The 26,463-nt window shown below is 42.8% G+C and overlaps 1 protein-coding gene across 1 annotated transcript in view; it reads left to right on the forward strand.

The window, feature by feature from the left end:
* The window catches only part of Fhip1a (FHF complex subunit HOOK interacting protein 1A), a 262,253-nt gene that overhangs the window by 159,033 nt on the left and 76,757 nt on the right, over window positions 1-26,463 (forward strand). The window contains exons 3-4 of the mRNA XM_004655951.3: window positions 11,637-11,865; window positions 23,178-23,804. Of these exons, the coding sequence (XP_004656008.1) occupies window positions 11,761-11,865; window positions 23,178-23,804 (732 nt within the window). The 5' untranslated portion in view covers window positions 11,637-11,760. The remainder of the gene's footprint in view (window positions 1-11,636; window positions 11,866-23,177; window positions 23,805-26,463) is intronic.

Consider the following 26,463-nt stretch of genomic DNA (forward strand, 5'->3'; position numbering starts at 1 on the left):
TAGGAATTCTATCGGCTGAGAGCAAATTGTAAGACATTTATTCAGTTAGCATTATTGTACAGTAATATTTAAAAATGGTGCTCCTTAAAAATAAGACTGCCACTATTTTGACTCCATTACCCTTTCTTGGCATGTGATTTTTATCCATATTTATTTCATTGGAAGTTAACAACTTTGTAACTACAGTTGTATCATTGGCCCCCTTGCTGCAGGTTCCATATCCACAGTTGCACAATGTTCGAGAATTAAAATGTTGCATCTGTACCAGACATGTAGAGATGTTGTCCCTTGTCTTTGTTCGCCAAACAATGCTGTTCAATAACTGTTCATGCAGGATTTGAATTGCAAGTGATCTGGAGATGATTTACTGCATAGCAGAAGGATATGACTTGATCGCATGTAGATCTTGGTATCTGCAGAGGTCCTAAGTATCCTCAGGGACGGGGGTAGTTGATTTTCCCTTACAGGTATTTATATTAGAGCAGCTTACAAATACTTTGTGGGCATCATAGTCAAGTCAGAGAGCATATTGCATTAAGCTACTCATCATCAGACTGCTGTCACTGTACAGGGTCTTTTATACTGGGACTCGAAAGAGATTTCAAGCATGTTATTATTGCTATACTTCAGTTGAACTGAGGACTTTTCCTCATTTTTTCGTTAAAGTTTGTTTTACTGAGTTGTTATTAAAACCCTTTCCTGTCGTTTGATGAAACATACAGCAGAAACACCGTAGGGGAAGACTTATACTAAGCTCCTGGTTCAGGGGACAAAGCCCATCGGGCACAGAGAAAATGGCCTGCAGCCATGGCAGGTGGAGGATGAGGTAGCTGGTCACATCTCAGGGATAGCCAGGAAGCAGAGTGCTTAGACTGGAACCCAGGGAGGGTTACAACAATGGCCCATTCTTTTTTTTTTTTTCTTACACAAATAATGGCATAATATTCTTTTTTTGTTTGTTTGTTTTTTTTAATTTTTTTGAGGTAGGGTCTCACTCTAGCCCAGGCTGACCTGGAATTCACTATGGAGTCTCAGGGTGGCCTCGAGCTCACGGCGATCCTCCTGCCTCTGCCTCCCGAGTGCTGGGAGTAAAGGCGTGCGCCACCACGCCAGCCTATGTCACAATTTTTTAAGAGACAGTTCTCAATGTACATCTATGGAAGGGGTGGCAGGATACGTATACATATACAACAGCAAGAATATTATGCCATTGCCAGGTGTGGCGGCGCATGCCTTTACTCCCAGCACTCGGGAGGCAGAGGCAGGAGGATCGCCGTGAGCTCGAGGCCACCCTGAGACTCCATAGTGAATTCCAGGTCAGCCTGGGCTAGAGTGAGACCCTACCTCAAAAAAATAAAAAAAAAAATTGTGACATAATATCCCCTATATGGAAATGCCATAATTTATGTAACAAGACAATTGTTCATGAATATGCAAGATCTTTCCCAGTGCTTACTATTGAAACAGTGCTACAAAGGCTGCCACTGAAGTGAGAGAGGAACGGGTGGCCAAGGGACCGTGTTGGGGTATGACTGGACAATCTCAGATTGCACGTATATGCTGCCTGGATTAGACATGTTTCCTCTCTGTTCATAACAGGACTTTTTTTTTTAATCATAGAAATCACAAAATCCCATGACTACATTTTCCATAATCTCTTTAGAATCTGAACTAGCTTTTAGCTCTGTTTTGGTGCTCCAAATGATTTTTGTCATGAATGTGTCTTTGAAGTGGCTTTTACATTTTATTGAAGGAGAGCAGTTGAAATAACATAGTTTCTTAAATAGCCTTAAAAGTTCAAAACGAAATTTCAGGTAAGAGTTTGAATATTAATTTTGATTTTTCTTTCGCCATTGATGTTGCTTATCATTTTGTTGTACTTGACTGTAACCTAGTTGGGAGGCTGTTGTGAAATCACGGTGTGAACCATGATGGGATTATTTCCTGGCTTTGTTAACAGTGCTCTGCAATCTTGTTACTTTTCAAAGCATGCATTTATCACAGCTTGAAGCCATTTGGAATGTGTGCATGGAGAGAATTTTCTTTGTGCGCGCTGTATATATTAACTGGTGACCTGTAAGGTGGTGAAACAAAACAGGCTCCTGCCTGACTGGCCTGATGGACATAAGTGGTGAATGAGCCAGAGCAAGGCTTTGGCACATGGAGGGAAGCACAAGACAAGGTCCAGGAGAGCTGGGGGACGTTTGATGCTTGCTGGATTTCTTATAGCCTGGCACATCCACACAGTACCGTAGGAGACAGAAAAGGAAATTGGGCCAGAGGATTAGCACACGGGGAGGATTTTGGTTTAATGAGATTTTTATTAGGCTTCAAGAAGAGGTTGTTTGAGGTAGCTGGGCCCAAAGTGATTACCCCCCCCCACACACACACACAGTGCTATTAGTTATAATTGAGGGCACCATGCTTTCCTCTCTGCAGATGTTCCTAATATTTGAAGAGTCGTCACCCTTAGATGGAATTTTATGTGATAAGCACACTTACAGTAATAGACTTGTTATGTATTTAGTAACAGCCAATTCAGGGCATTCTAATGTGTATTCTAAAACAGTGCATCTTTCTACTGATAGTTGCTGAGGAAAAGAAAAAGACACACCAAAAAAGAAACTCAGGGGCTGGAGGGATGGCTTTAAGGCATTTGCCTGCAAAGCCAAAGGACCCATGTTCAGTTCCCCAGTACCCATGTAAGCCAGATGCACAAGGGGGCGCCATGCATCTGGAATTCATTTGCAGTGGCTGGAGGCCCTGGTGTGCCCATTCCCTCTCTCTGTCAAATAAATAAATAAATAAAAATAAATTTTAAAAAAGGCCGGGCATGGTGGCGCATGCCTTTAATCCTAGCACTCAGGAGGCAGAGGTAGGAGGGTCGCCATGAGTTTGAGGCCACCCTGAGACTGCATAGTGAGTTCCAGGTCAGCCTGGGCTATGGTGAGACCCTACCTTGAAAAAAACAAAAATAAAATAAAATAAAAAGAAACGCACAGATTTAACATTTTAGTGGTTGATTTTTTAAAACCTTTATTTATTGATTTATTTATAAGCAGAGAGAGAGAGTAGAGAAACAGAGACTGGGTATGCCAGGGCCTCCATGCACTGCAGATGGACTCCAGATGCATGTGCCACTTTGTGCATCTGGATTTACATGGATACTGGGGAATGGAACCCTAGCAATTAGGCTCTGAAGGCAAGCGCCTTAACTGCTAAGCCATCTCTCCAGCCCTGAGTGGTTGATTTCTGTGTTATGAGTTCCTTAAAGGAAATGGGCTTTACTAATACAAAGACTACAGGTAGAATCTCATTTTCAACCAGAGTTCTGTTTTTGTACATGCATGTGGTATTTATGCATGTATGCATGTTAATATGTATATGAGTACATGCATGTGCATGCATATATGCTTGTGCATGTAGACCAGACGTCAATATCAGGTGTCTTCCTCAGTCACTCTCCAACCCATTTTTTTTGTGCATATAGGGTGCACTGTCTGTGCGATGTGGTGGGGCGTGTGTATAGATATGTGTGCAGATGTGTGACCATCAGGTGACCTCCCCTACTGCTCACCCATGTGTGTGCTTGAAACAGAGTCTCTCATGGAACCCAGGGTTTCCCGTTTTGGTCAGACTAGTGAGCCCTAGCAATTCTTTGGTCTCTCCTCTTCACAGGTCTCGGTTTCCAGTGTGGCCATGCCCAGCTGTTTATAGGAGTGATGAAGACTCAAACTCAGGGTGAACAAGTTCCCCTTGGGCCCTCATTGTTACTTACATGCTGAACCATCTCTTTATCCCCATCACCTTTTTTTGTTTGTTTTTGTTTTTATTTTTTAAGGTAGGGTTTCACTCTAGCCCAGGCTGACCTGGAATTCACTATGTTGTCTCAGGGTGGCCTCAAACTCACAGTGATCCTCCTACTTCTGCCTCCTGAGTGCTGGGGTTAAAGGCGTGCACCACCACACACAGCACTTTTTTTTTTTTTTCCTTTTTGGAGACAGGGTCGTGCACTGAACCTTGCTCATCATTTCAAGGTTAGCTAGCCAGAAAGCCCTAAGGATCCTCCTGCCTCCATCTCTCCGCCGCTGGGATTGTAGACACATGCCACATGCCATGCGTTTACATGGGGGCTGGGGGTCCACATTCAGGTCCTGGGGCTTGCGTGGCAAGTACTGTGCTCACTGAGCCTCTGCCTCAGCCCATGTAACTGGAGTTCTTACAAAGTCTTCTGTACATAGACCATTATCATTCTTTAATGATCATCTGGTCACAACAATCACAATCAGGGCATAAAGTCATGACTTAAGCTGGGAGAGATTTAATAAATCATAATTTAATCCCATTTACCCAAGTGAGTTCTAAATGAGTAGCTTTTTCTGGTTTGTTTGTTTACATCCCTCAAGATCTCCTAGCTCTTAGAGGTGGAAATAGAGCCCTTGGTTCTGTCTAGCTCAAACTCAAGTCCTCTTAAGACAGTTTTACTTTCAGACTTCCAAGCATGGAGAGAAGAGCTACAGACTTTTAAGATTTTTTTTAATTTTCTTAAAAATTTATTTATTTATTTGTGAGAGAAGAGAGAGAGAGAGAGAGAAGGAAAAGAAAAGAGGCAAATAGAATAGACACACCAGGGCCTGTAGCTACTGCACATGAACTCCAGATGCACGTACCACCTTGTGCTTCTGGTTTTATGTGAGTCCTGGGGAATGAAACCTGGGTCCTTTGGCTTGGCAGGCAAGCACCTTAACTGCTAAGCCATCTCTCCAGCCCGTGAGCTACAGACTTTTAGATCTTACCGTTTTCACCATACTTTCAATTTGTCTAGGTTCTCTCACTACTTCTGAGGTCAACAAGGGAACTATGAGGAGGGTGAAGTAGAAATGGGAAGGGAACCTGGTGTGTGTTTCCATCAAGTTCCAGGTATTGCTTCTGACTTGTAACTCACTACAAAAGTCGTGGCTTTGCTTTCCTTTTTATCTGGAACTCTTCAATTCTTTCTTCTGATAGGAGAAATACACCTTTCTTTTGCTCCAACAAAATCCTCTTTTACTTCATGTACAAATTTCCCTTCGACATTGGTTTCTTCTCAGTAGGACTGAAAATAGGGTTGCTTTTCATTTAATAAGAATCCCTCATGAAGGCTGGAGAGATGGCTTAGCTGTTAAGGTGCTTGCCTGCAATGCCAAAGGACCCAGGCAATTCCCCAGGATCCACAATAAGCATGAGTTGGCTCATGCATCTGGAGTTTGTTTGCAGTAGCTAGAGGCCCTGACACGCCCCCCCCACTTTCTCTCTCTCTCTCTTTCATAAATAAAAATAAAATAAAAGACAATTCCTCCTCCCTAAGGGTGGTGGTGTGGTTGTTTGAAAAGTAAAATGACCCCCATAGCCTTATGGCTTGGACGACTTGATTCCCAGCAAGGTGACACTCTTGGGAAAGGTTATAGGACCTTAGAAGGTACAGCCTTGCTGGAGGAAACGTGGCACTGGGGATAGGCCTCAAGGTGTCACAGCTCAGCCCTGCCTTCTCCTTTGCTTCCTTCATGCTACTGTGAAGGCATGACACAGTTTTCCTGCTCCAGCCTGCCACACCTTTTCCTGTCAAAATGGACACTTCCCCTCAAAACTTGGAAGCTGAAAATTAACCCTTTCTTTCAGTAAGCTGTTCCTGGTCAAGTATTTTGTCTCGGCACTGAGAAAGTAACTGATACAGCGGGCCATTCCATTGTTTCCCTTAAGGGGGTTTTCAAAAATAATTCACATTAAAGGCTATTTATATTTAAATAGAGAGAACATTTGAAGGATGATGTGAGAATTTTTGCAGCTAAATGCCACAATATTTATAGTTTAGATTTACTTTTCTAGTTACAGAGTGATAAGTCAAAGTGATTACTGACACTTACTGAAAAATGTGATTCTGACACATGTATATAGCTTTCCTAATTGTAGATTTCTAAAGAGTCTGAAATTAGACTGGGAATGAGGTTGAAAAAAATGTTTACATTGGCAAGATGTCTGATTTGGACCACTAGAATCTCAAGTTTTTTCTTCTTTTAAAAAAATTAATTCTAGCCAGACGTGGTGGCGCACAGCTTTAATCCCAGCACTCGGGAGGCAGAGATAGGAGGATCGCCATGAGTTCAAGGCCACCCTGAGACTACATAGTGAATTCCAGGTCAGCCTGAGCTAGAGTGAGACCTTACCTTGAAAAACCAAAAATAATAATAATAATAATAATAATAATAATAATAATAATAATTCTAGAGTTAGCATCAACACAATGGGCTTCACACGGCATTTTTCTACACATAAATCAGTGTGCTTAGTTATTCATCCCACCCCACTCTTGCTGGCCCCCTTCTGAGGATGTGGAGAAAGAGCAACTTTTAGAATCTTAACTTTTATCATTATCTGGTATCTTGTAACAATTCTGTGATATGGAAGCATACAGGCAATTTCATAGAATTTTTCTTTCCTTGTTGATGGAAAGAAACTACTTCTATATAAAATAAAATGTAACCAGTTGGTAATGTCTCTGGAAATTACGCAGATGGCTCTGTCTTTACCACAAAGAATCTGCTGTACCATCAGGCTGTAAATACATGTCCTCTGACAGGTGATCTCTTCCCCACCCCTCTTCTGCCAGCCAAAACCCCCCGATGAATTGCACCATAGAACCATGTATCACACCACTGTTGCAAACAGGGCCTTTTGGGTACTTTTTGGTGTCAGTGGTTTGTTTGAAGAAAGAAAAAAAAATCAGTTCTTAAGGTCTAAATGGTCTATGAGCTCTTTCTCAAGCGTGAAGTCTGAGTCACTGGGCACATGCGTATTTATGGGAAGAACAGGGCAGCTGTGTGCTAAGAGTGGCAAGTTAGGTTGTCACCATCCCCACACTACATGCCTCACATGGAGGAGGACAAAGACTGAAGGGGGCATCAGGGAGAAATGTCCCTTACTACTCTGCAGCATGTCACCTGCTGCAGGCTTTTTGCTTAGCCTTGTCCTGTATTCACTCAGTTCCTTTAGCTGTGATCTGAGAATTTAGCAAAATGCTCAAAGTGACAAAGTGACTGCAAATAATAATAATAACAATAATAATGATGATGATGATGATGATGTAGTTAGGGCTGGGGGATGGCTTAGCAGTTAAGGCATTTGCCTGCAAAGCCAAAAGATGTAGGTTCTATTCCCCAGGACCCACGTAAGCCAGATGCACAAGGGAGTGCATGCATCTGGAGTTTGTTTGCAGAGGCTGGAGCCCTGGTGTGCCCATTCTCTCTCTCTCCTTCTCTTTCTCCCTGTCAAATAAATAAATAACAACAGCAACAAAAACCCCACAAAACCCTGAGCTATCAAAGCTCAGGACTCAGGCTTTAAAAAATAATGTAGATAACCAAGAAAATTCAGCCAATATATTGAACAGCAAAGTACTCAAGAGTATGAGCCCTGGTACATCACTCATGAGAATGGAACTGTCTCATTCCGCCTTTTATTGCCCTGGGGATAGAGCAGCGCTCTCGTACTGTACAAGCCAGAGGGAATGGACATATTCAACTCTGGGTGTCTGGTTGTGTTCAGTAGTGTTTTGGGTGGTGAGCTTTTTTGGTATAGATTTTCCCTTCTCCACCTTAGCTTGTCTGTCCCGTGTTTTCTTTATGCTTTACCTTCCATGTTCATGATGTACTTAGAATCTGCAGGCGTCTGTCACGCAGAGTGTGATTGGATCAGTATGAACTCAACAAGATGCATTTTTTTTTCCTAGAAAAGATACAGTTTCCTTAAAGGAATGAGGCCAAGAGTTATATTGTAGCCAGGAGAAAATGAATGTAATTTCTTAGAAAGAGCTCTCGATTTGGGAACCCAGAGTCATAAATTCTACTTCCATCAACACTAGTTTGTAAGCCGGGCGTGGTGGCACATGCCTTTAATCCCAGCACTTGAGAGGCTGAGGTAGGCAAACCACCATGAGTTCAAGGTCACCCTGAGACTACAGAGTGAATTCCAGGTCAGCCTGGGCTAGAGTAAGACCCTACCTTGAAAAACAAAACAAAACAAAAAGAAAAGAAAGAAAGAACTAACTTGTATGTTCATGACATTGGCTAATCTATTTATACTGTTAAAGTATATTCTTGCATCTCTGAGAAGACTTCATGTGAGCTGTCTTTGAGCTACCTTAAAGGCTCTTTGAAGCTTTTATTTTATTTTTTTATTTCAAGGCAGTTTGTAGGATACATGATCCTCTCTTTCCTTTGAAGAAAATCTTAAAACCCTGTAGTGAGAAGGAGGCTCAAGAAGGCTTTTACAGTTTCAAACTCTAGGATAAGCCAAAACTTTTGAATTTCTTCATTATTATCTCTACAGCTTCTGAATAAAAGGCATTGGCTGTGTTTTATAAATACAGTGAGGAAGTTGACTCTGAATTTTGCTTTACCTCTTGTTACTTAAAAAGAGTTGCAAACTTAAGCAAGAGGACACTTGCAGAAAGATCACAGATGGTCTGGGGGTGGGAGAATATGTGCCTGGGTACCTGATATTCAGGATATCCACTTCCATTTTTTTTTAAATATGATTTACACAGAAAGAGAGAGAGAGAGAGAGAGAGAGAGAGAGAAACAGAGACTGAGAAAATAGGTATGCCAGGGTCTCCAGCCACTGCAGATGAACTCCAAGCACATGCACCACCATGTTTATCTGGCTTATGTAGGTACTGGGGAATCAAACCTGGGTCCTTAGGCTTCATAGGTAAGCGCCTTAACTGCTAACTGGACGGCTGGACAACTCCTAGTTACAAAGAACCATGGTTGCTGGTGGGCAGTGTTTATTAAAAATAGCATGCTTGCATCAGGAATTGTATGATAAATACATCTACAGAAGATGCACACAAGTTGTTTTCCTCAGGTATGTGATTGATACAGTCTTCCTGATAATCCCTTCTTTCTGCTCACCTTAGTACACTTCCACTCTTGCCAGTATTTCTTTCCTCAGAGTGTTGAATTCTTAAAGTTTTCTGTTCTTTCATTCTAAAATCCTTTTGAGGATCTTTTCCCTTGGGATAGCTACCCCTCTCCAGAAGTACTCATTTATAAACTTCATGTTTTCCATTGTTTAAATTTACATCCACACAATCATCAGCCTTCACTCCACCCAGAATCAGCACGTCTAGACCCTTCTCTCTCACTTGGTGGTGGTGGGGAGAAACTTCATTCAATGTTGTCCTTGAGATACCCTTCACGTTACTGGAAAATGCCTTTCCCCCTCCCTCCCCGGCACAGGTCCTCAAACTTTCATCATGAATTTTGCTTTCCACTCTTCTGTTACTTGCAATTACTTTTTTATTTTTTTTCCTAGATGGTTTCCAATCTGTATACTGGAAGAAGTAATGTGAACTCTACTCAGTCCTTTTCTGGAGTGTTCTAACTGCTTTGTTGGAGAGCCCCCACATAGCTGAGTCATCTTCAGGGCACATTCGGGGTCTTTGCCATCTCTTCCCCCCACCCTTCTGGTGACATGGTCAATGTTTCTACATATTTTATCCACATAATTCATCACTTGAGTCCACCGTAGTGTACTCATACTGAATAAGCACTCTCCTGTTTTAAACTCTGACTTATCGGGGTTATTTGGAATTCCGTTATTTTAAAGAAAAAATAGAAACCTTCACTCACCTAGTTTATAACTGTGAAATGACTGGAATGTTTTTCTTCTTTTCCCTCTCTCTTCCCTTTCCTTTCCCTTTTGATTTTAGAGTCTCATGCTGGATATGATGGTGTACACTTTTAATCTTAGCACTTGGGAGGCAGAAGCAGAAGGATTGCTGTGAGTTTGAGGCCACCCTGAGACTCCGTAGTGAATTCCAGGTCAGCCTGAGCTAGAGCGAGACCCTGCCTCAAAAAACCAAAATAAATAAATGAATAAATAAAGTTTTTACATATAATGACAATAATAAAAACCTTTTTATGAAAAAAAGTGTCTCAATTTGAATGTTTTCAATTTTTTATTGTCTCTGCATATGTTTATGCACATGTGTGCCTGTGTCCTGAAGACCACAGGATAACCTTGGACATCATGCCTCAGGAGCCACATACCTTCTTTATGATGGGGTCTCACATTACCTGGGAGCTTTCCAGTAAGACTAGGCTGGCTGGTCATTGAGCCTCAAGGGATCTGCCTATCTCCTTCTCCCCCGTGATGGGGTGGGAGGCATGTGCCACCATTCCTGGCTTTTAAAACATGGGCTCTGGGGATTGAACTCAGGTCCTTACACTTTAAAAGCAAGCACTTTACCAACTGAGTTATCTCCGTAGGCCCTTAATTTCATTAGGAAAATCACTGGTTTTAAAAAAGGGGGGATTTAGAGAGATTGTTTTAGTGGTTCAGGTGCTTGCCTGTGAAACCTAAGGACCCAGGTTTGATTTCCCAGCACCCACGTAAGCCAGATGCACAAGGTGGTGCATGCCTCTGGAGTTCTTTTGCAGTGGCTGGAGGTCCTGGCCTATTCTCTCTCAAATAAATAAATATATATTTTTAAAAGTACTCAAGGGCTGGAGAGATGGTTTAGCCAGTAAGGCACTTGCCTGCAAAGTCAAAGGACCCTGGTTCAACTCTCCAGGACTCACATAAGCCAGATGCACAAGGAGGCACACACATCTGGAGTTTGTTTGTAGTGGTTGGAGGCCCTGGTGTGCCCGTTTTCTCTCTTTCTGTCTCTCTCTCTGCCTATTTCTGTCTGTCTCTCTCTCTCTCTCAAATAAATAAATTAAAATAATAAAAAAGTACTCAACTGTATTGGTCCCTGGAGTCTGAATACTCCCCCAAGTTGTGTTAAGCTATTTATTTATGTCACTATTAACTCATGTTGGGTTTTTTGACATTCACATACATACATAATGTATTTTTTTTCAAGGTAGAGTCTCACTCTAGCCCAGGCTGACCTAGCACTCATTCTTCAGTTCTAGGCTGGCCTCAAACTCATGGTGATCCTCCTACCTCTGCCTCCCAAGTGTTGGGATTAAAGGTATGTGCCACCATGCCTGGCTTAACTCTTAGTTTTCTTGTTAGTAGTTATTTCTTTTTTTAATATTTTATTTTTATTTATTTGATAGAAAAAAGGAGAGAGATAAACAGAGAGAGAGAATGGGTGCACCAGTGCCTCCAGCCACTGTGAACGAACTCCAGACACATGTGCCCCCTTGTGCATCTGGCTAACATGGGTCCTGGGGAATTGAACCTGGGTCCTTTGGCTTTGCAGGCAAACGCCTTAACTGCTACACCACCCCTCCAGCCCTGTTATTAGGTATTTCTTAACTCTATCAACATGAATATTAGTTTGTTGCTTGATTATGGAAAATACATCTGAGTGATTTAGAATAATAATTTGTAGGTTATGGTTGCTTGTAGTAAAAAGAAACTTTTTTTTGATAAATACATATACTGTAGTAATGACATTGCTTCATAGCTTTTATAACAAGGTGAGAAAAAATAAGATAACATTTAAGCGAGTATTAATATACATTTTGTAGCTTTTTTCTGTGTTGGACTTTGAGAAAGTCTACCTTTTTGTTTAAATTTAACAGTCAGCATCGTATTTAATACGTGAACATAACAAGATTCACTATTTGTCATTGTCCTTATAGGTTTTTGGAAGGTGACCATGAAGACCGAAGAAACTACATTTCTGATATGATACTTGAGCATTAATGACTGCGTACTACATTTCCATGAAAATTAAATATGACTTAGAAGCGTTGAAGAAGTTTTATGATGTCATCGGTTTCAACAGAAAGCAAACTCCGGCAGGCTGTGAGCCTGCAGGGAGTTGACCCACAAACATGCATGATTGTGTTTGAGAACCACTGGGCACAGGTAATACAGCACCTCTGTCTTTACAGTGGTCCTAGGGGCTTCTGTCACGCTAGGCCAGGGTGTCCTACCTGTGACAGGTAACTGAAAAACATTGGGTGAGGGAACTCTTTCAGATAGGAAGAAAGGCAGTTTTCTTTTTATTTATTTATTTAGGAGAAAGGCGGGGAGAGAGAGAGGGAGAATGGGTATACCAGGGTCTCTAGCCACTGCTGATGAACATCAGATGCATGTGCCACCATGAGCATTTGGCTTATGTGGGATCTGAAGGATCAAGCCTGGGTACTTAGGACACAGGCAAGTGCCTTAACCACTAAGCAATCTCTCCAGCCCTAGCTTTCTCTTCTTACCTTTCTATAATAGGCATCTCACTAAAGCCATGGTGTTCCCAAAAGCAGTTAGGGAGTGTGCATATTTCTTAGTATTTTCAGAAGAATAGCAATTGTTTCTTAAAGTGACTTTTATATCACATTCCAGTATACTTGCCCACAGTGATTTCCTCTTCCCACTTTTGTTACTGAATCCATCCAGTCCTCACACTCTAAATAATATATTCCTGTTTATTGGTACTTACGAAGTATTGTGTTGAGCATTTCAAATGCCTTCTATCAGTTAATCTTCTCTAATACCCTGTAAGGTAGGTAGTTAGTACTAACTCCCTTACTTCTTAGATAAAGGAATGGATAATTATAGACTGACTACATTTTTTGAGGCTCCATAGCCTGTGAATTAGAAAGCTACTGCTCACAGTGAAGTCTCTTGACTGCAAAGCCCATAGGCTCTGCCTTTGTCTGGCCTGTGGACCCTGTGCTAAGTAAGAGAAGAAGTTGTCTGGCTATGCCCAAAATCTTGTCTTCTTTACAAAACACATGTGTTTTTATTTTGATGATTTATTTTGGCTCTCGGTGGCTCTTCTCTGATCTGCTGGTGTGGATAATTAAGGGTTGAATGTTCAGAAAATTTACCAGCCCATCTCTTTCCTCAGGGAGTCAGCAGGTAGTAAAATAAACAAAATAGGGTTTCTTTACTACTTGCCCAACATTACGCCTCCCAAGTGAGCTGGTAGGTGGCTGTTTATGTGACAGTTTTTTAATGACTACCATGTTACTTCCTGTGCCCAGAAACAACACATGGGTTAAAGCCCCCGGCCTGTAAATCACGGCAATTATAAGGGGCATGGTTTAGATCAAAAGGAAACAAAATCAGTTCTGCTTCTGAGACGTTTTTGTTTTCACAGCTTCTTTTCACCCTCCAGTGTAAAGCACCCAAGATTGTGCATCTCCCATTCTCTTGACTTCTCAAGTTTCAATAGGCTTGTTGTGTACATTGAGGCACATATGTGTGCGTTAATGAAAGGAAGAAAGTAATCGAAGGTTATCTTTGGCGTTGTACTTTAAAAGTTCCCTTTTTAAGGCAGTGGTTCCAGCGTAGACTGCAGTATGTGGTTAGGAGTCCACTGGGTGTGGGAAAATATTTAAGAAGGCCTCTTTCCAGCTTTGCCTTTTTGAATTTTCTATCATTTCACGCTTCTCATGTGCACACTATGTCTGCATGTCACGACATGCTTGCTTGCTAAACTGTTTAGTCATTATGCTCTCGTTCTGTGGTTAGGAGCGCATCTCCACATTAGGGGTGTTTCTGCTCATCATCCCGTGTAGGTGACGGGGTCTGCTGCCCCAGCTTCCCGTGGCTGGTCCAAGTCACCCAACCAGAGCAGCTTGTGGGAGGAAAGGGTTTATTTCAGACTTATAGTTTCAAGGAGAAAAGGGATATTAGGGGGTCAGGAAGGTCCTTGAACCCCAAACCCTGGGTTCACGTTTGTATTTAACCAAAGAATTGAGTAAATCAAACTGAGAAGGAAAATTATTGTTACAATATTTATGGAGGGAAGAACAGAACCAAGGGAAGGAAAGTGAATACACCCATGTGGTCTGAGAGCCCACATGGTGGGCCTGGAAGACTGTGAAAAAGATAGAATTAGAGAGGAAAACATGACAATACAAAGAGCTCCTGCCATGTGGAGGGCAGAAAGGCGCGGGGAGGGGGTGGTAAAGAACCCATGTGAGAAGTAGGAGCCAGGGGGTTCTCCCCTCGTCTCAGCATAACCTTATGGTGGTGGGCCCTGTCTTGTGGCTCAGGTGAGCCAGAGAGACAGCAGACTGGTCTGGGCTAGAGACTGTCTCAGGAAGAGGCTAGCCATCCCACCAAGTTTTGGGGCTGAACTTGACCAACCACCATGTCAGGAGTAAATCCTAGGAAAGAAGATCTCCCTCCCGGGGGAAAACAGATATAGGGAAGAGATAAGTCACATCATGCTTTGCTCTCTAGCAAAGTGGAAACTGCAAGGATACTTTCAGGGGTTCAGTCACCTTAACTGCCTAACAGAGCTACTGGACTCCCTCTCAAAGGGGAAGTTTCATCACAGTGGGTAAAAGCATGGGAGTCAGCTCAGAGAGAGAGAGAGAGAGAGAGAGAGAAAGAGAAGAAGAAAAAGAGAGCGAGCGAGTAAGCACTACACAAGCAAGCTGACGCTCCATACCCAGTGGCGCTGCCCTCACCAAGCCCAAGGTCTGCCCTGGTAACACTGTTCAGCAGGATCCGCCTCCCAGAGGCATTGCCAGCTGAGGACTAAGGCAGAAACTTTACAAACTCCTGAGGCTCTACAGGGACATGTGGCATTCAAATCACCACAGGCTCTTTCCTTCCTCTGGGGTTCCTCTGTGTTTGTTTATAATACTTTTGCTTATAATCATTCTTTCTGGGATAGCTGTGATGTGATCCATTTGCTATTCTGTGATGCTGTTAAAGACAGGAAGAGCTGGGTATGGTGGCACACACCTTTAATCCCAGCACTCCGGAGGCAGAGGTAGGAGGATTTCTGTGAGTGTGAGGTCACCCTGAGACCACATAGTGAATTCCAGGTCAGCCTGGGCTCGAGCAAGACCTTGTTAAAAAAAAAAAAAAAAAAAAAAAAAAAGGCAAGAAGCATCATCTGTCTCTTGACTGTGGTGGGTGGGTCAATTGTGTCTCTGCAAGCATTCCTCAGAGCAGTTGGGCTGCTGTTTGAATGTCCTGTTGTGGCCATTTGCCAATCCTTCTTCACATTGTTGAGAGTAAATACTGTTTTCAGAGTCCAGCCACTCACTTCCATATTCAGTAAGGATGGCTTCAGCATTACTGGAGCCCGTGGATTATCCAGATGATGCACAGCACAGGGAAGTGCCTTAGATTAAAGATGACAATAACTTTATCGGAAGGAGTGGTGCTTAGTCATTAAACATTTCTTTTGTAAAATGTGAGCTGGTCTTAGTATTGGCTCAGTTATTTTTTTTAAAGTATTTTATGTTTTTTATTTATTAGACAGAGAGGGAAGGAGGGAAGGAGGGAGAGAGAGAGAGAGAATGGGCACTACAGGGTCTCTAGCCACTGCAAATGAACTCCAGATGTGTGCGTCCCCTTGTGCGTCTGGCTAACGTGGGTCCTGGGGAATCGAACCTGGGTCGTTTGGCTTTGCAGGCAAGTGCCTTAACCCCTAAGCCATCCCTCCAGCCCTCAGCTATTTCTTTAATCTTTGATGGGTTTTCTTTAAGAAAGAAAAGTAAAGAGGGTCTGAAGAGAGAGCTCAACAGGTAAGAGAGCTTCCCACACAGGTATGAGGGTTTGAAAGGACTTTAGGCCTTCTGAGTTTAATTCTCCAGTACCCCTATAAAACAATAGGGCCTGGCCACATGTGGCCGTGACCCCAAAAGTCCATTTGGGAGCAGAGACTGAAGAATCATTGGGTTTAGTGAAAACGGCAAGCCCCAGAATCAGTGAGAGACTGTGTGTCAAGGAAGTGTGCAGATGAATAAGGCAGAGGGACACCTGAACGTCTCTGCACATCTGCACACACATGCATATACCCCCAAGCACACACCACACTCCCCCACCACAGCACACCTTTCACCCCAACCCACCCCACACCACACAACCCTCACAACAGTCTGCCACATCACACCCCCTCACACCACACCACACATATACCAAACAAGGAAGACCTTTTCATTGCTGTCTTTTGTTTTGACTTTTCCCTTGAAGTAAATGGAGAAAATGCCCTCAGTGTCTGTCTACAAAGGCTCTGTGGCCTTTCTGTTAACCTTTATGAATGAAAATACTGGCTGCGGCATTCATATGCACATCAAAGAGGTCACTAGAAGTTTGTTTAGCTTGCAGTTCAGGTGTACCTCTGTAGCATCCCAAGGGAGATTTAAAGAATGAACGTTAGCCTGGGTCTTTAAACAATGCCTAAGGATAGTTAGGATGGTCATTCAAGACATATTATTACAAAATGAACATTAGTGACTGCAGAATTAAGAGAGAGAGCTATTGTGGATGAAAGTGGTAGAGAAAGTGGTACTTTTGGCAAATTGCCTGTGGATAAAAAGGTTTTGATGGCAGAGGAGAGAACATTTTAGAAGGGATATGTAACAGATGTGCAATTGTGGCTTGTTTTGCATGGTCACAAAAAGGTGGAAAAGGCAAAAACTTCAGGACAAGACAGAGGTGAGGGTTCAGTGTACAGGGTTGAGCGCTGCGCCGTCATCGTTCCAGAGTTACATGTATGAGCTCTGTGCTATGCGTCACACCTGTGGAAGTGGGTGACAAGAGCCCCTGGAGGGCGGGGAAACAAACTAAAATCTGACATCTGCTCCTGGGTCTGCTGTGACTGCAGACCTGCTCCCCTGCAGCAGCCCCAAGGAACCTGCAAGGCACAGCCATAGCTGGTCCCGGGCTGCCACCACCGTCCTATTGGCTGTACACGAAAACATCAAAGGTCTGTGGCATCCAGAATTTATCTGTTAGGACCCTTCAGTCCAACTTCACCGTCATTGGCTGCATTTGGATGGGCTCCGTGGCACTATTTATGAGTGGCTTGTATCGCAGACAACGTGGATGGAGGAGAGTAGCTGTTCAGTACGTGTCAGGGGCAGCTATTCCTGCAACCAGCTTGGCTCACATTCAGGTGAGGCTGTGATGCCTGTAGTGATAGGTATGGAAGGAATTCCCTAAATAGAAAGACACAGCTGTTAAGCAGTGAACAAGGACTGGGTGGAAACTTAATGTTGTTTTAGTTATTTGGGACACGAAGTGGAATTTGCCCCATGACAGCTAAATCCTGCCTTTTGTCGATGCAGTGGAAAAACGTTGCTTAGTAACTTGAGTTTTCCACAATTGCCACGTTAAATGAACATTCCAGAGGATTTGAAAGTGTTAGTGTGACTCATGTGATTTTTCTTGAAGTACCCGAGCTCTGGCCAAGGTGGCATAGTCACCTACGTACGTAAGACACAGAACAATAGTGGTGCATCACCTCAGCCACTCTGTCGCATTGCCACCCCACCGTACGTGGTGAGATGGAACTGAAGCACATCTCCTGACAGAGGAATAGGTATGTTTGTCATGAGGAATAATCATCGTTTGTTAGCCTCAAGTGCAATTATGTGATTAATATGGATCTCTTGCTGATTTCCTGGTTAAAATTTGTGACTCTACAGTTCAGGCCCATTATCACTGACTGACAGGGCCATCATTGGGATGAGGATAGATCATCTAATACTCCTCATGAAAGAAGTGGGATATTTGTTACTTTTATTTATCCCCAGTGACACTTGGGTTCCTAGGTCAAATGACTTTGAAATTAGGTTACAGTTAGCTATTTGGTCTGATGGTAATTTTAAAACCACTGTTCACACTGTTGATTCTTATTTTTATTTTTATTTTTATTTTTTGGTTTTTTGAGGTAGGGTCTCACTCTGGTCCAGGCTGACCTGGAATTAACTCTGTAGTCTCAGGGTGGCCTCGAACTCTCGGCGATCCTCCTACCTCTGCTTCCCAAGTGCTGGGATTAAAGGCGTACGCCACCACGCCCGGCTTTATGTTTCTTTTTAGAATTGTGTTGTCATATATGGAATTAAGTGTGATTCATGGTTATGATACACACACATACACACACACCCTCTGTATTTTGTAAAGTTTGTAGATGAACAAATGTTTAGTTATTATCAGAAAGACATTTTAAAAAATCTATCCCAGTCTCCTAAGTGCAGGGTTTTATCATGTGTTTGGTCTACTGAATGTTATTTTCAACCTAACAAAGCAAACTTGTTTGGTCAAGGAAATGTTTACCAAGTATGTTTTGCTTGCTTTTACTCTCTCACCTATACTATGACCCCAAAAACCTTAATAGTTGTGGTTTTCCCCCTGAATGGAATCCCCAAGACTGACAGTAGAGAGCTAAGATGGGAAGCCTAATGCAAGGTGACTTGAACATAGCAGATAGATAATTCGAGAAGGTCTGCCCTGCATGCAGCCTCGCAGCCTGGCACTGAAAGGCTAAAGTTTGTAAGTGGGTGCAACTAGGCTGCAAGCAGAAATGGGAACAGGAATGTGGGCAGTGGATGGAGATGATGTGAGAAGGAGAACATAGGGAGAAAGTTAGGAAGACCGATGGTACCATTTGGGCAGAAGGCCTGGGACACCTGGGAAGAAGTTCTTTGGAATCTCAGTGTGGACTGGACTACTGCCAGGATCAGAACCAGTCCCAGGGTGTGGCTTCAGAACCCACTTGAAAAGCAGGTCATGGGCGTGTCTGCCGAGCAGGGAAGAGGAGGTAATGTGGGAGGGTTCTGACACCTGAAGAACAAGGCTTAGGATATGTGGCAACATGGGCACCATCAGCATTTATGGAGCTCACATGCTCTGTGATTCACAGCCTTGGTTGACACACACCCAACTTCTAGGTAGACATTGCTGGGTGTGAGGAAAGGGGTTGCTGGGACAAAACACCTGAACAGAAGCGGCGTATGGACAGAGGATTATTTCTGGCTTACAGTTTCAAGGGCAAGTTTCATCATGGCAGGAGCAGCTAGCCAGCTGGGTATCACATCTCCACAGTGGAAAGAAGAAAATAGCACTGGGCTTGGAATTAGGTCAAATTGCCCCAAAACCTGCACACAGCAACACAACTCCTCCAGCAAGGCTCCAACTTCCAAAAGTCCCACAACTTTTCCAAATTGCCACCAGCTGGGGACCAAGTATTCAAAACACATGAGCCTCTGGGGGTCATTTCATCCAGATCACCACCCAGGTTCTGCTTTGTTCCAGAAGATAACAAGCCTTCCATCTGTGGGTTGTTGCAACTTTGTTCTCACGTTTCTCTGACAGCCATTGACCCAGAAGACAGTATAAAGGAGCTGCTATCAGGAGGGCTGAGATAACTCAGTGGCTTAATAGTTTGTATTCTATATAAACTTCTCAGTTCTGTTTTTAAGATGTCGTCTAGCAGGTCTGGGGATGTAGCTCAGTGGTAGAGTGCTTGCGATAACACCCGTGAAGGCTAATTCATGAGAAAAATGTAATTTTTGGTCATATAAGTAGTTTTGCTGCATATTATACATATATAACATATGTAAGAAGTATTTGCACCTATATGGCATAAATATATAGGTATATTAAAAATTTATATTGGGCTGGGGAAATGGCTTAGTGGGTAAGGCGTTTGCCTGCAAAGCCAAAGTAACCTGGTTTGATTCCCCAGGACCCATGTAAGCCAGATGCCCAAGGGGGCGCATGCATCTGGAGTTAGTTTGCAGTACCTGGGGGCCCAGAAGTGCCTATTCTCTCTCTCTCTCTTTGCCTCTTCCTCTCTCTCACATAAATAAATACTTTTAAAAAATTATATTTCTTGGATAATTCTGAAATTAAAATTTCTAGTGTTTTAGCTGAATATTTTGCTTACTTTTTAGACATAGGCACAAAGCTTTACTTTTTTCCATTGAGGCCAAGAAATTAGAACAACTATTGGTAATAAGAATTAACCTTAAAATCTCAATTATATCTTTTCCCCTTCCCACCTTGTAGCCCAAATTTACCTTGAACTCAGTATACCCCTTCCAAGTGCTGAGATTATAGGTATATGCTACTGTGCCCAGATTTGTATTTGTGTTTTATTTATTTATTTGAGAGCAACAGACAGAGGGAGAAAGAGGCAGAGTGATATAGAGAATGGGTGCATCAGGGCCTCCAGCCACTGCAAACGAACTCCAGATGCGTGTACCTCCTTGTGCATCTGGCTAAAGTGGGTCCTGGGGAATCGAGCCTCAAACCTGGGTCCTTAGGCTTCAGAGTCAAGTGCTTAACTGCTAAGTCATGTCTCCAGCCCTGTATTTGCTTTTTAACAAACTATTTCATGAATTAATTTGTGTGTAATAATGATTTATGTGTACAACAGTAATATTGTATAGTGATATAACATCTTAATTATAATTCTCTTATTCTTGACCATTTGGTTTGATAGTGTTTTTATTTTTCATTATTAGAAAATAACATTCTTGTCAACATTTTAACATTATTTTGAGATTATTTCCTTGGGTAATTTTTAAATAATATTTTATTTTTAAAAATTTATTTCAGAGAGAGAAGGACACACACAGAGAGAGAATATTGACACACCAGGGCCTCTAGCCACTGCAAATGAACTCTAGATGCACGTGCCGCCTTGTACATCTGGCTTACTTGGGTCATGGGAATTGAACCTGGGTCCGTTGGCTTTGCAGGCAAGCACCCTAACCACTAAGCCATCTCTCCAGCCCCCTTGGGGCATTTTTCCCCAAGTCAGATTAACCCATTAAAGCACAGGGACAATTTCATAGCTTTTGTTACAAATTGCCCGATTATTTTCCAGAAAGACTGAGGTAATTTGCCATGCCACTACTGATGTAAAGGCATAATCCCAGTTCTTGGCAGTTGGGACAGCCTGAGCATGATGAAAAGCATAATTTACATTTCTCCCTGGGACATGCCTATAGCTGTAGCTCTCTCAAGTGAACTCAGCATGTGGACTTTGGAATTGGGAACTGGCAAAGCAAGACTGGTCCTTCAGAGACCATAGTGCTCACCATTATACCATGGAACCACCAAGACTGGTCCTTCAGAATGTGGAGTCTTGAAGGCAGGGATTTGTGGGACTAGAAGGTGTGGAGTTAGGGACTTTCTAGGACCAGTGTGTACTGCATTCCTGCTCTGGGAGTTGTCAGGCAAAGCCCAGAGCCAGAGCAGAAGGCAGAGGGGTTCTGCTATCAGTGAGGAACTGTGCAGTGCTCAGGGGAGCTGAAGGGTGGCGAGTGTGCTCTGGCGGACAGGTGAGCGGAAAATAAGAGGATGTCCAGTGGCTGCCCTAGGGCCACTGTTGGTGGGCCACGTCCCTCTTGCGCAGCTACTCATGGAAGGCCTTCCTCCTGAAAAGTGTCAAATCGAGGATATTTTGGTGACTTTTCTCTTTGTGACACCAGCGTTTCCAATTTCATAATGGGAATGTAATGATGGAGATGATAGATTCTGTGGAAATGCATTCATTCTGTTGGGATGAACTTGCCTGGTCCATGAAGATTCCTCCCTCCTGCTTCTGACAGGAGAACACTAAGAACTTTTCCTGAAGAATGATTTTCTCCTCAGGCACGCTGACGTGGCATTGCATGTTTGCCAGCTTCCCAGTGACTCACAAAAATTCCGTCACCTTAAATGCAGAACGTGTAACAGCAGCACATTATAGATCTGGGCCAGGAGGATGCTGCCGGAAGCAAACATCACATTCTGTACAATTCAGAAAGGCTGAGAGAAGCGAAGATAAAGTCATTGATAAAATGTCAGGTGGTTAAAAATTGATCATGTGGGCATAGTTTCAAGGAAGTAAATTGAATGGGAATATCACAGAAACCTTAGGTTATAAAGTTCAATGGAAATGGATATATCAAGTTGTTTAAATTTCCAAAGAGGTAGGAAGAATTCAAATCCCAGCAGTAGGAAGGAAGGGAAACAGAATAGGTTGTGACATGACTTATTTATAGCCATACTTATCATATATGGTTGGCTTAGTTTTTTTATGGTGAAGTATATGGAATAAAATGTGCCACCATAACCATTTTAATGGGCATTTATTCAGCTGCATAACTGCTTTCATCATTAATACCCCTATTTCCGAACTGTTTTCATCACTACAAACTTTAGGAATTTATTTATTTTTTAATGTATTTTTTTATTTTTTTAAATTTATTTATTTATTTATTTGAGAGAGACAGACACAGAGAGAAAGACAGATAGAAGGAGAGAGAGAGAATGGGCGCACCAGGGCTTCCAGCCTCTGCAAACAAACTCCAGACGCGTGCGCCCCCTTGTGCATCTGGCTAACGTGGGACCTGGGGAACCGAGCCTCGAACCAGGGTCCTTAGGCTTCACAGGCAAGCGCTTAGCCACTAAGCCATCTCTCCAGCCCTTAATGTATTTTTTATTTGAGAGACAGGGAAAGAAGCAGATGGAGAGAAAGGGAGAATGGGTGCACCAGGGCCTCCAATCAATGCAAACAAACTCCAGACGCATGCGCCCCCTTGTGCATCTGACTTACGTGGGTCCTGGGCAATCGATCCATGGTCCTTGGGCTTCACAGGCAAACACCTTGACCACTAAGCCATTTCCCCAGCCCAGGTATTTATTTTTTAATACATTATCCCAGAGGTATATTTTCCTTTCATTTCCTTTTTATTGGCTTAAATGTTCAGGGCTGGAGAGATGGCTCAGTGGGTAAGACACTTGCTTGCAAAACGTAATGACCCAGGTTTGATTCCCCAGTGCCCATGTAAAGCCAGATGCATGCCCAGTGGTGTTCATCAGTTCATGCGCAGTGGCTGGAGGCCCTGATACATCCATTCTCTCTCTCCCCCTCTCTGCTGCCCCTCCCCACTGCTTGCAAATAAATAAATTAAAAAAAAAGAGAGAGAAATGTACAAAGCTTGTTAGAACTGATCCTGCTGGTGAGAAGTCTTTGTCAGTTTTCTTTCTTACTGTGCACTTGGTTGGTGAAGGTCCTCCTGCAAGTGGAGACGGGAGGCATAGTGTTTGTCAAGGGCCTCTCAGGAGCTGTATTCCTCTGCTGAAATATCTAGAAAAAAATTCCATATATGGGTGGATATGGGTAGTCAGATTTACTTTTGCTTGTTTGATACATTTTAAAATAAAAATGCTACATTATATGAAAGATAGTTTAGAAAAAAAAAACTTAAGAGCTTACTATTTGTTTGGACCCCAAAGTGATTAATTTGGGGTGTTTTTACCCCTTTTTACCTTTATACTATTGACATATTTGATGATGGGTCTAACATACATCTTGTTGCATGCAACGGCTGCTGCATTTTTGGTGGCAATTGGGTGAAAATCAATGATAGTAGTGTTTTGGTGGTTCTGCTAAATGGCAGGTAGATGACAGATGTGTGCTCTGGTTCCAGGTGGTGAAGATCTTAGAGAAGCATGACCCCTTGAAAAACGCGCAGGCAAAGCATGGGTCCATCCCCCCGGACGAGGCCAGTGCCGTGCAGAACTATGTGGAACACATGCTCTTCCTGCTCATTGAGGAGCAGGCCAAAGGCGCTGCCATGGGGCCAATTCTGGAGTTCGTGGTCTCTGAGAACATCATGGAAAAGCTCTTCCTCTGGAGCTTGAGACGGGAATTCACAGATGAGACTAAAATCGAGCAGCTGAAGATGTACGAGATGTTGGTGACGCAGTCCCACCAGCCTCTGCTGCACCACAAGCCCATTCTGAAGCCCCTGATGATGTTACTGAGCTCTTGTTCCGGGGCCGCCACCCCCGCTGTGGAGGCGAAGCTCGTTGTCCTGCTCAACCAGCTCTGTTCCATCCTTGCCAGAGACCCGTCCGTTCTGGAACTCTTCTTCCACACTAGTGAGGACCAAGGAGCCGCCAATTTCCTCATCTTCTCTCTCCTCATCCCTTTCATCCATCGCGAGGGTACAGTAGGCCAGCAGGCTCGGGACGCTTTGCTGTTTATCATGTCTCTCTCTGCTGAGAACAGTGTGGTGGCCCATCACATCGTGGAGAACACCTACTTCTGCCCAGTGAGTCCCTCTCCTTGGCATGCTTTCCATCTGCCCCGCCCCCCCGTCTCTCCTGTGGTCATCCTGGGTGCTTTTACGCCAAGTTGTCCCTTCAGGGGAAAGATGTTTAGAGACACCCCTGTGCGGGAAGCAGAGCGATCCAAGTTGAGGTGCTGTTCAGCTGAGCAGCGATGGTTCACAATAAGCCTGCAGGGGAAACAAGCTGTACTTCCTTTTCTCGATTCATTTTCTTACTGGGTTGGGAACAATGTTCATTTTTCTCTACGAGCGTGTCCTGAGAGGTGGGTAAAAGCTGCACTTTAAAAATTCACAGCCTTTTAGGTTGATTTTGCTCCACGGACTCAAGGCATGCGGTAAGACCCCCTCGCAGCCAGTTTAACAAACTAATTTGTTCCCTGGCAAAATGATGACTGCTAGTCATAGGTATTGCCTGTTGATTTCATTTTGAAAAAATGAATGTGTGTATGCAGTAACAAGATTGTTTTCTACTTTGTATAGTTTCATGATCCCACAATGCAGTGGCAAATACAGTGCAGGGTTCTTGGCTCATGCTGGAGAAGCCCGTTCAGCTCCAGAAAATAATGGGCAAAAGCTGCCATTTGCAGGGGTCTTTGGGTGTTTGGGATGTTCTGCCCTGAGAAGGGGGTTTGAATGACATATTTATGAATTGATGTCTTCTGCTGTTGGGGTAACAGCTGTCCATACTTTCCCAGATTAATGGACATTTCCATGGTCTATTTTTTTTTTTTTACCAGACTTTACAAGCTGTATAGCCCTAAATATGTGGAATGGTGTGGGACACCTTTAGTGAATTTTGTTGGAACAGGCTAAGGCAAGTTGTCATGGGTTGATTAATTCATTGTTAACACTGTGCAGGTAGGTTTTGACCAGGGGAAGGACGCTCCCTAGAGGGCATGTAGAAATGTATGTGGGTGTGTTTGGTTGGTTATCATAGAGATGTGAGGTGGTAGGGAGTTAGTTAAGCTAGTTGGTGGTGGTGGGGGTTTAACTGACCACACCAAGTGCTGGCGAGGTTGTGGAAACAGGAAATCTTATTAATCACTGGTGGGCATGTAAAATGCTTTGGCCACTTTTCAAAACAATTTGGAAGTTTCCTATGAAACATGCTCTTATCATATGGTCCACCAATTATAGTCCTTGACACCCACCAAAAGGAGTTAAAACTTAGAGCCACACAAAAACCTGAGCATGAATATTGGTAGCAGCATTATTCATATTTTTCAAAACTTGAAGATGTTCTTTAGTAGGTGAATAAAAACTGTGATATATCCAGTGACTCTTATGCAGCTAAAAAGAAATGAGATATCAGACCATGAAAAGGCCTGAGGAACCTTCAGAGCTTATTACTAAATGGAAGGAGTCAGTCTGGAAAGGGTGCATGCCATGGGATTCCATCTAATGACATTCGAGAGAAGATCAAACTGGCAACAATGAAATGACCCATGTTATCAAAGCAGGGCGAGGGGGTGGCTGGACAGACAAAGCAGACAGTTTTAGGGCTAGGACAATACTGCATGGCAGACACATATCACGAAGCATATGGAGCAAGAGTGAACTCTGGTTTGAACTGTGGCTGTTGGATAGATCTAGTGTGCCAATGTAGGTTCGTCAATGGCAAAAATGCACTGTTTTGGTGGGGGTAGAGTCGAGGGAGGCTATTCACATACTGTGTATATGGAATATTATTTCACTTCCTTTTTAGTTTCATTGCAAATTTTACATTGCTCCAAAAAAATTTACATCTTAAGAAACAGGCAGGTATGAGAGGGAGTTATACAGAATTGGGGTTTGCTTATTTGTCCTGCTGCCAATGGACAGTGGACATGATAACAAGTTATCAAAGTATTCAGTTGGTACATCAGACCTCTACTGAGAAGATTTATCAAACCTTACTGAGGGACATAAAGGAGATCTAAAAAGCAGAAAGCTTCATAGTTTGTATGTATAAATAGAACATTCTCGCAGAACCAGTTCATTAAGTTATCACAGTTTATGTTTTACAACTTTATATTGCAGAAAAAGTTAAGTACTAAAAACTTGAAAGGATACTAAAATATTATTATCTATCACCTATATCTAAATTGTTAATGTTTTGGTATTCATTTATGGATTTTTCATTTGTACCTTTTGTTTTTGCTCTACCACTTAAAATTAAGTAGCATGCATCAAATAGTTTAGCATGAATTTCTTTTTAAATATTTATTTATTTGAGAGAGAAAAAGAGATAGAGAGAGGGAGAGAATGGATGCACCAGGGTGTCCTGCCTGTGTAAATGAACTCCAGACATACGTGCCACTTTGTGCATCTGGCTTGACCTGGGTACTAGGGAATCAAACCCGGGTCATCAAGCTTTGAAAGCAAGTGCCTTTAACTGCTGAGCCATCTTTCCAGCACAGTTTAGTATGAATTTCTTACAAGTGGCATTGTCCTATATAAATATAATACTATTATACAAAATTTATTAATATGATTTCAATATATCATTCTTCCATTAGGCCACAAATTACTTTTATAGCCTACCTACCCAAAATAGAGTTCAGTAGAAAGTATGCATCAGGTTGTCATATCTCTTTAACCTTTATTAATATATAATAAGCTGCTGTTTTTCTTCCCTCTGACACTGACTTTTTAAGGGACC

This window comes from Jaculus jaculus, chromosome 12 (genome assembly GCF_020740685.1).
Source record: "Jaculus jaculus isolate mJacJac1 chromosome 12, mJacJac1.mat.Y.cur, whole genome shotgun sequence".
In the NCBI taxonomy this organism is placed as follows: domain Eukaryota; kingdom Metazoa; phylum Chordata; class Mammalia; order Rodentia; family Dipodidae; genus Jaculus; species Jaculus jaculus.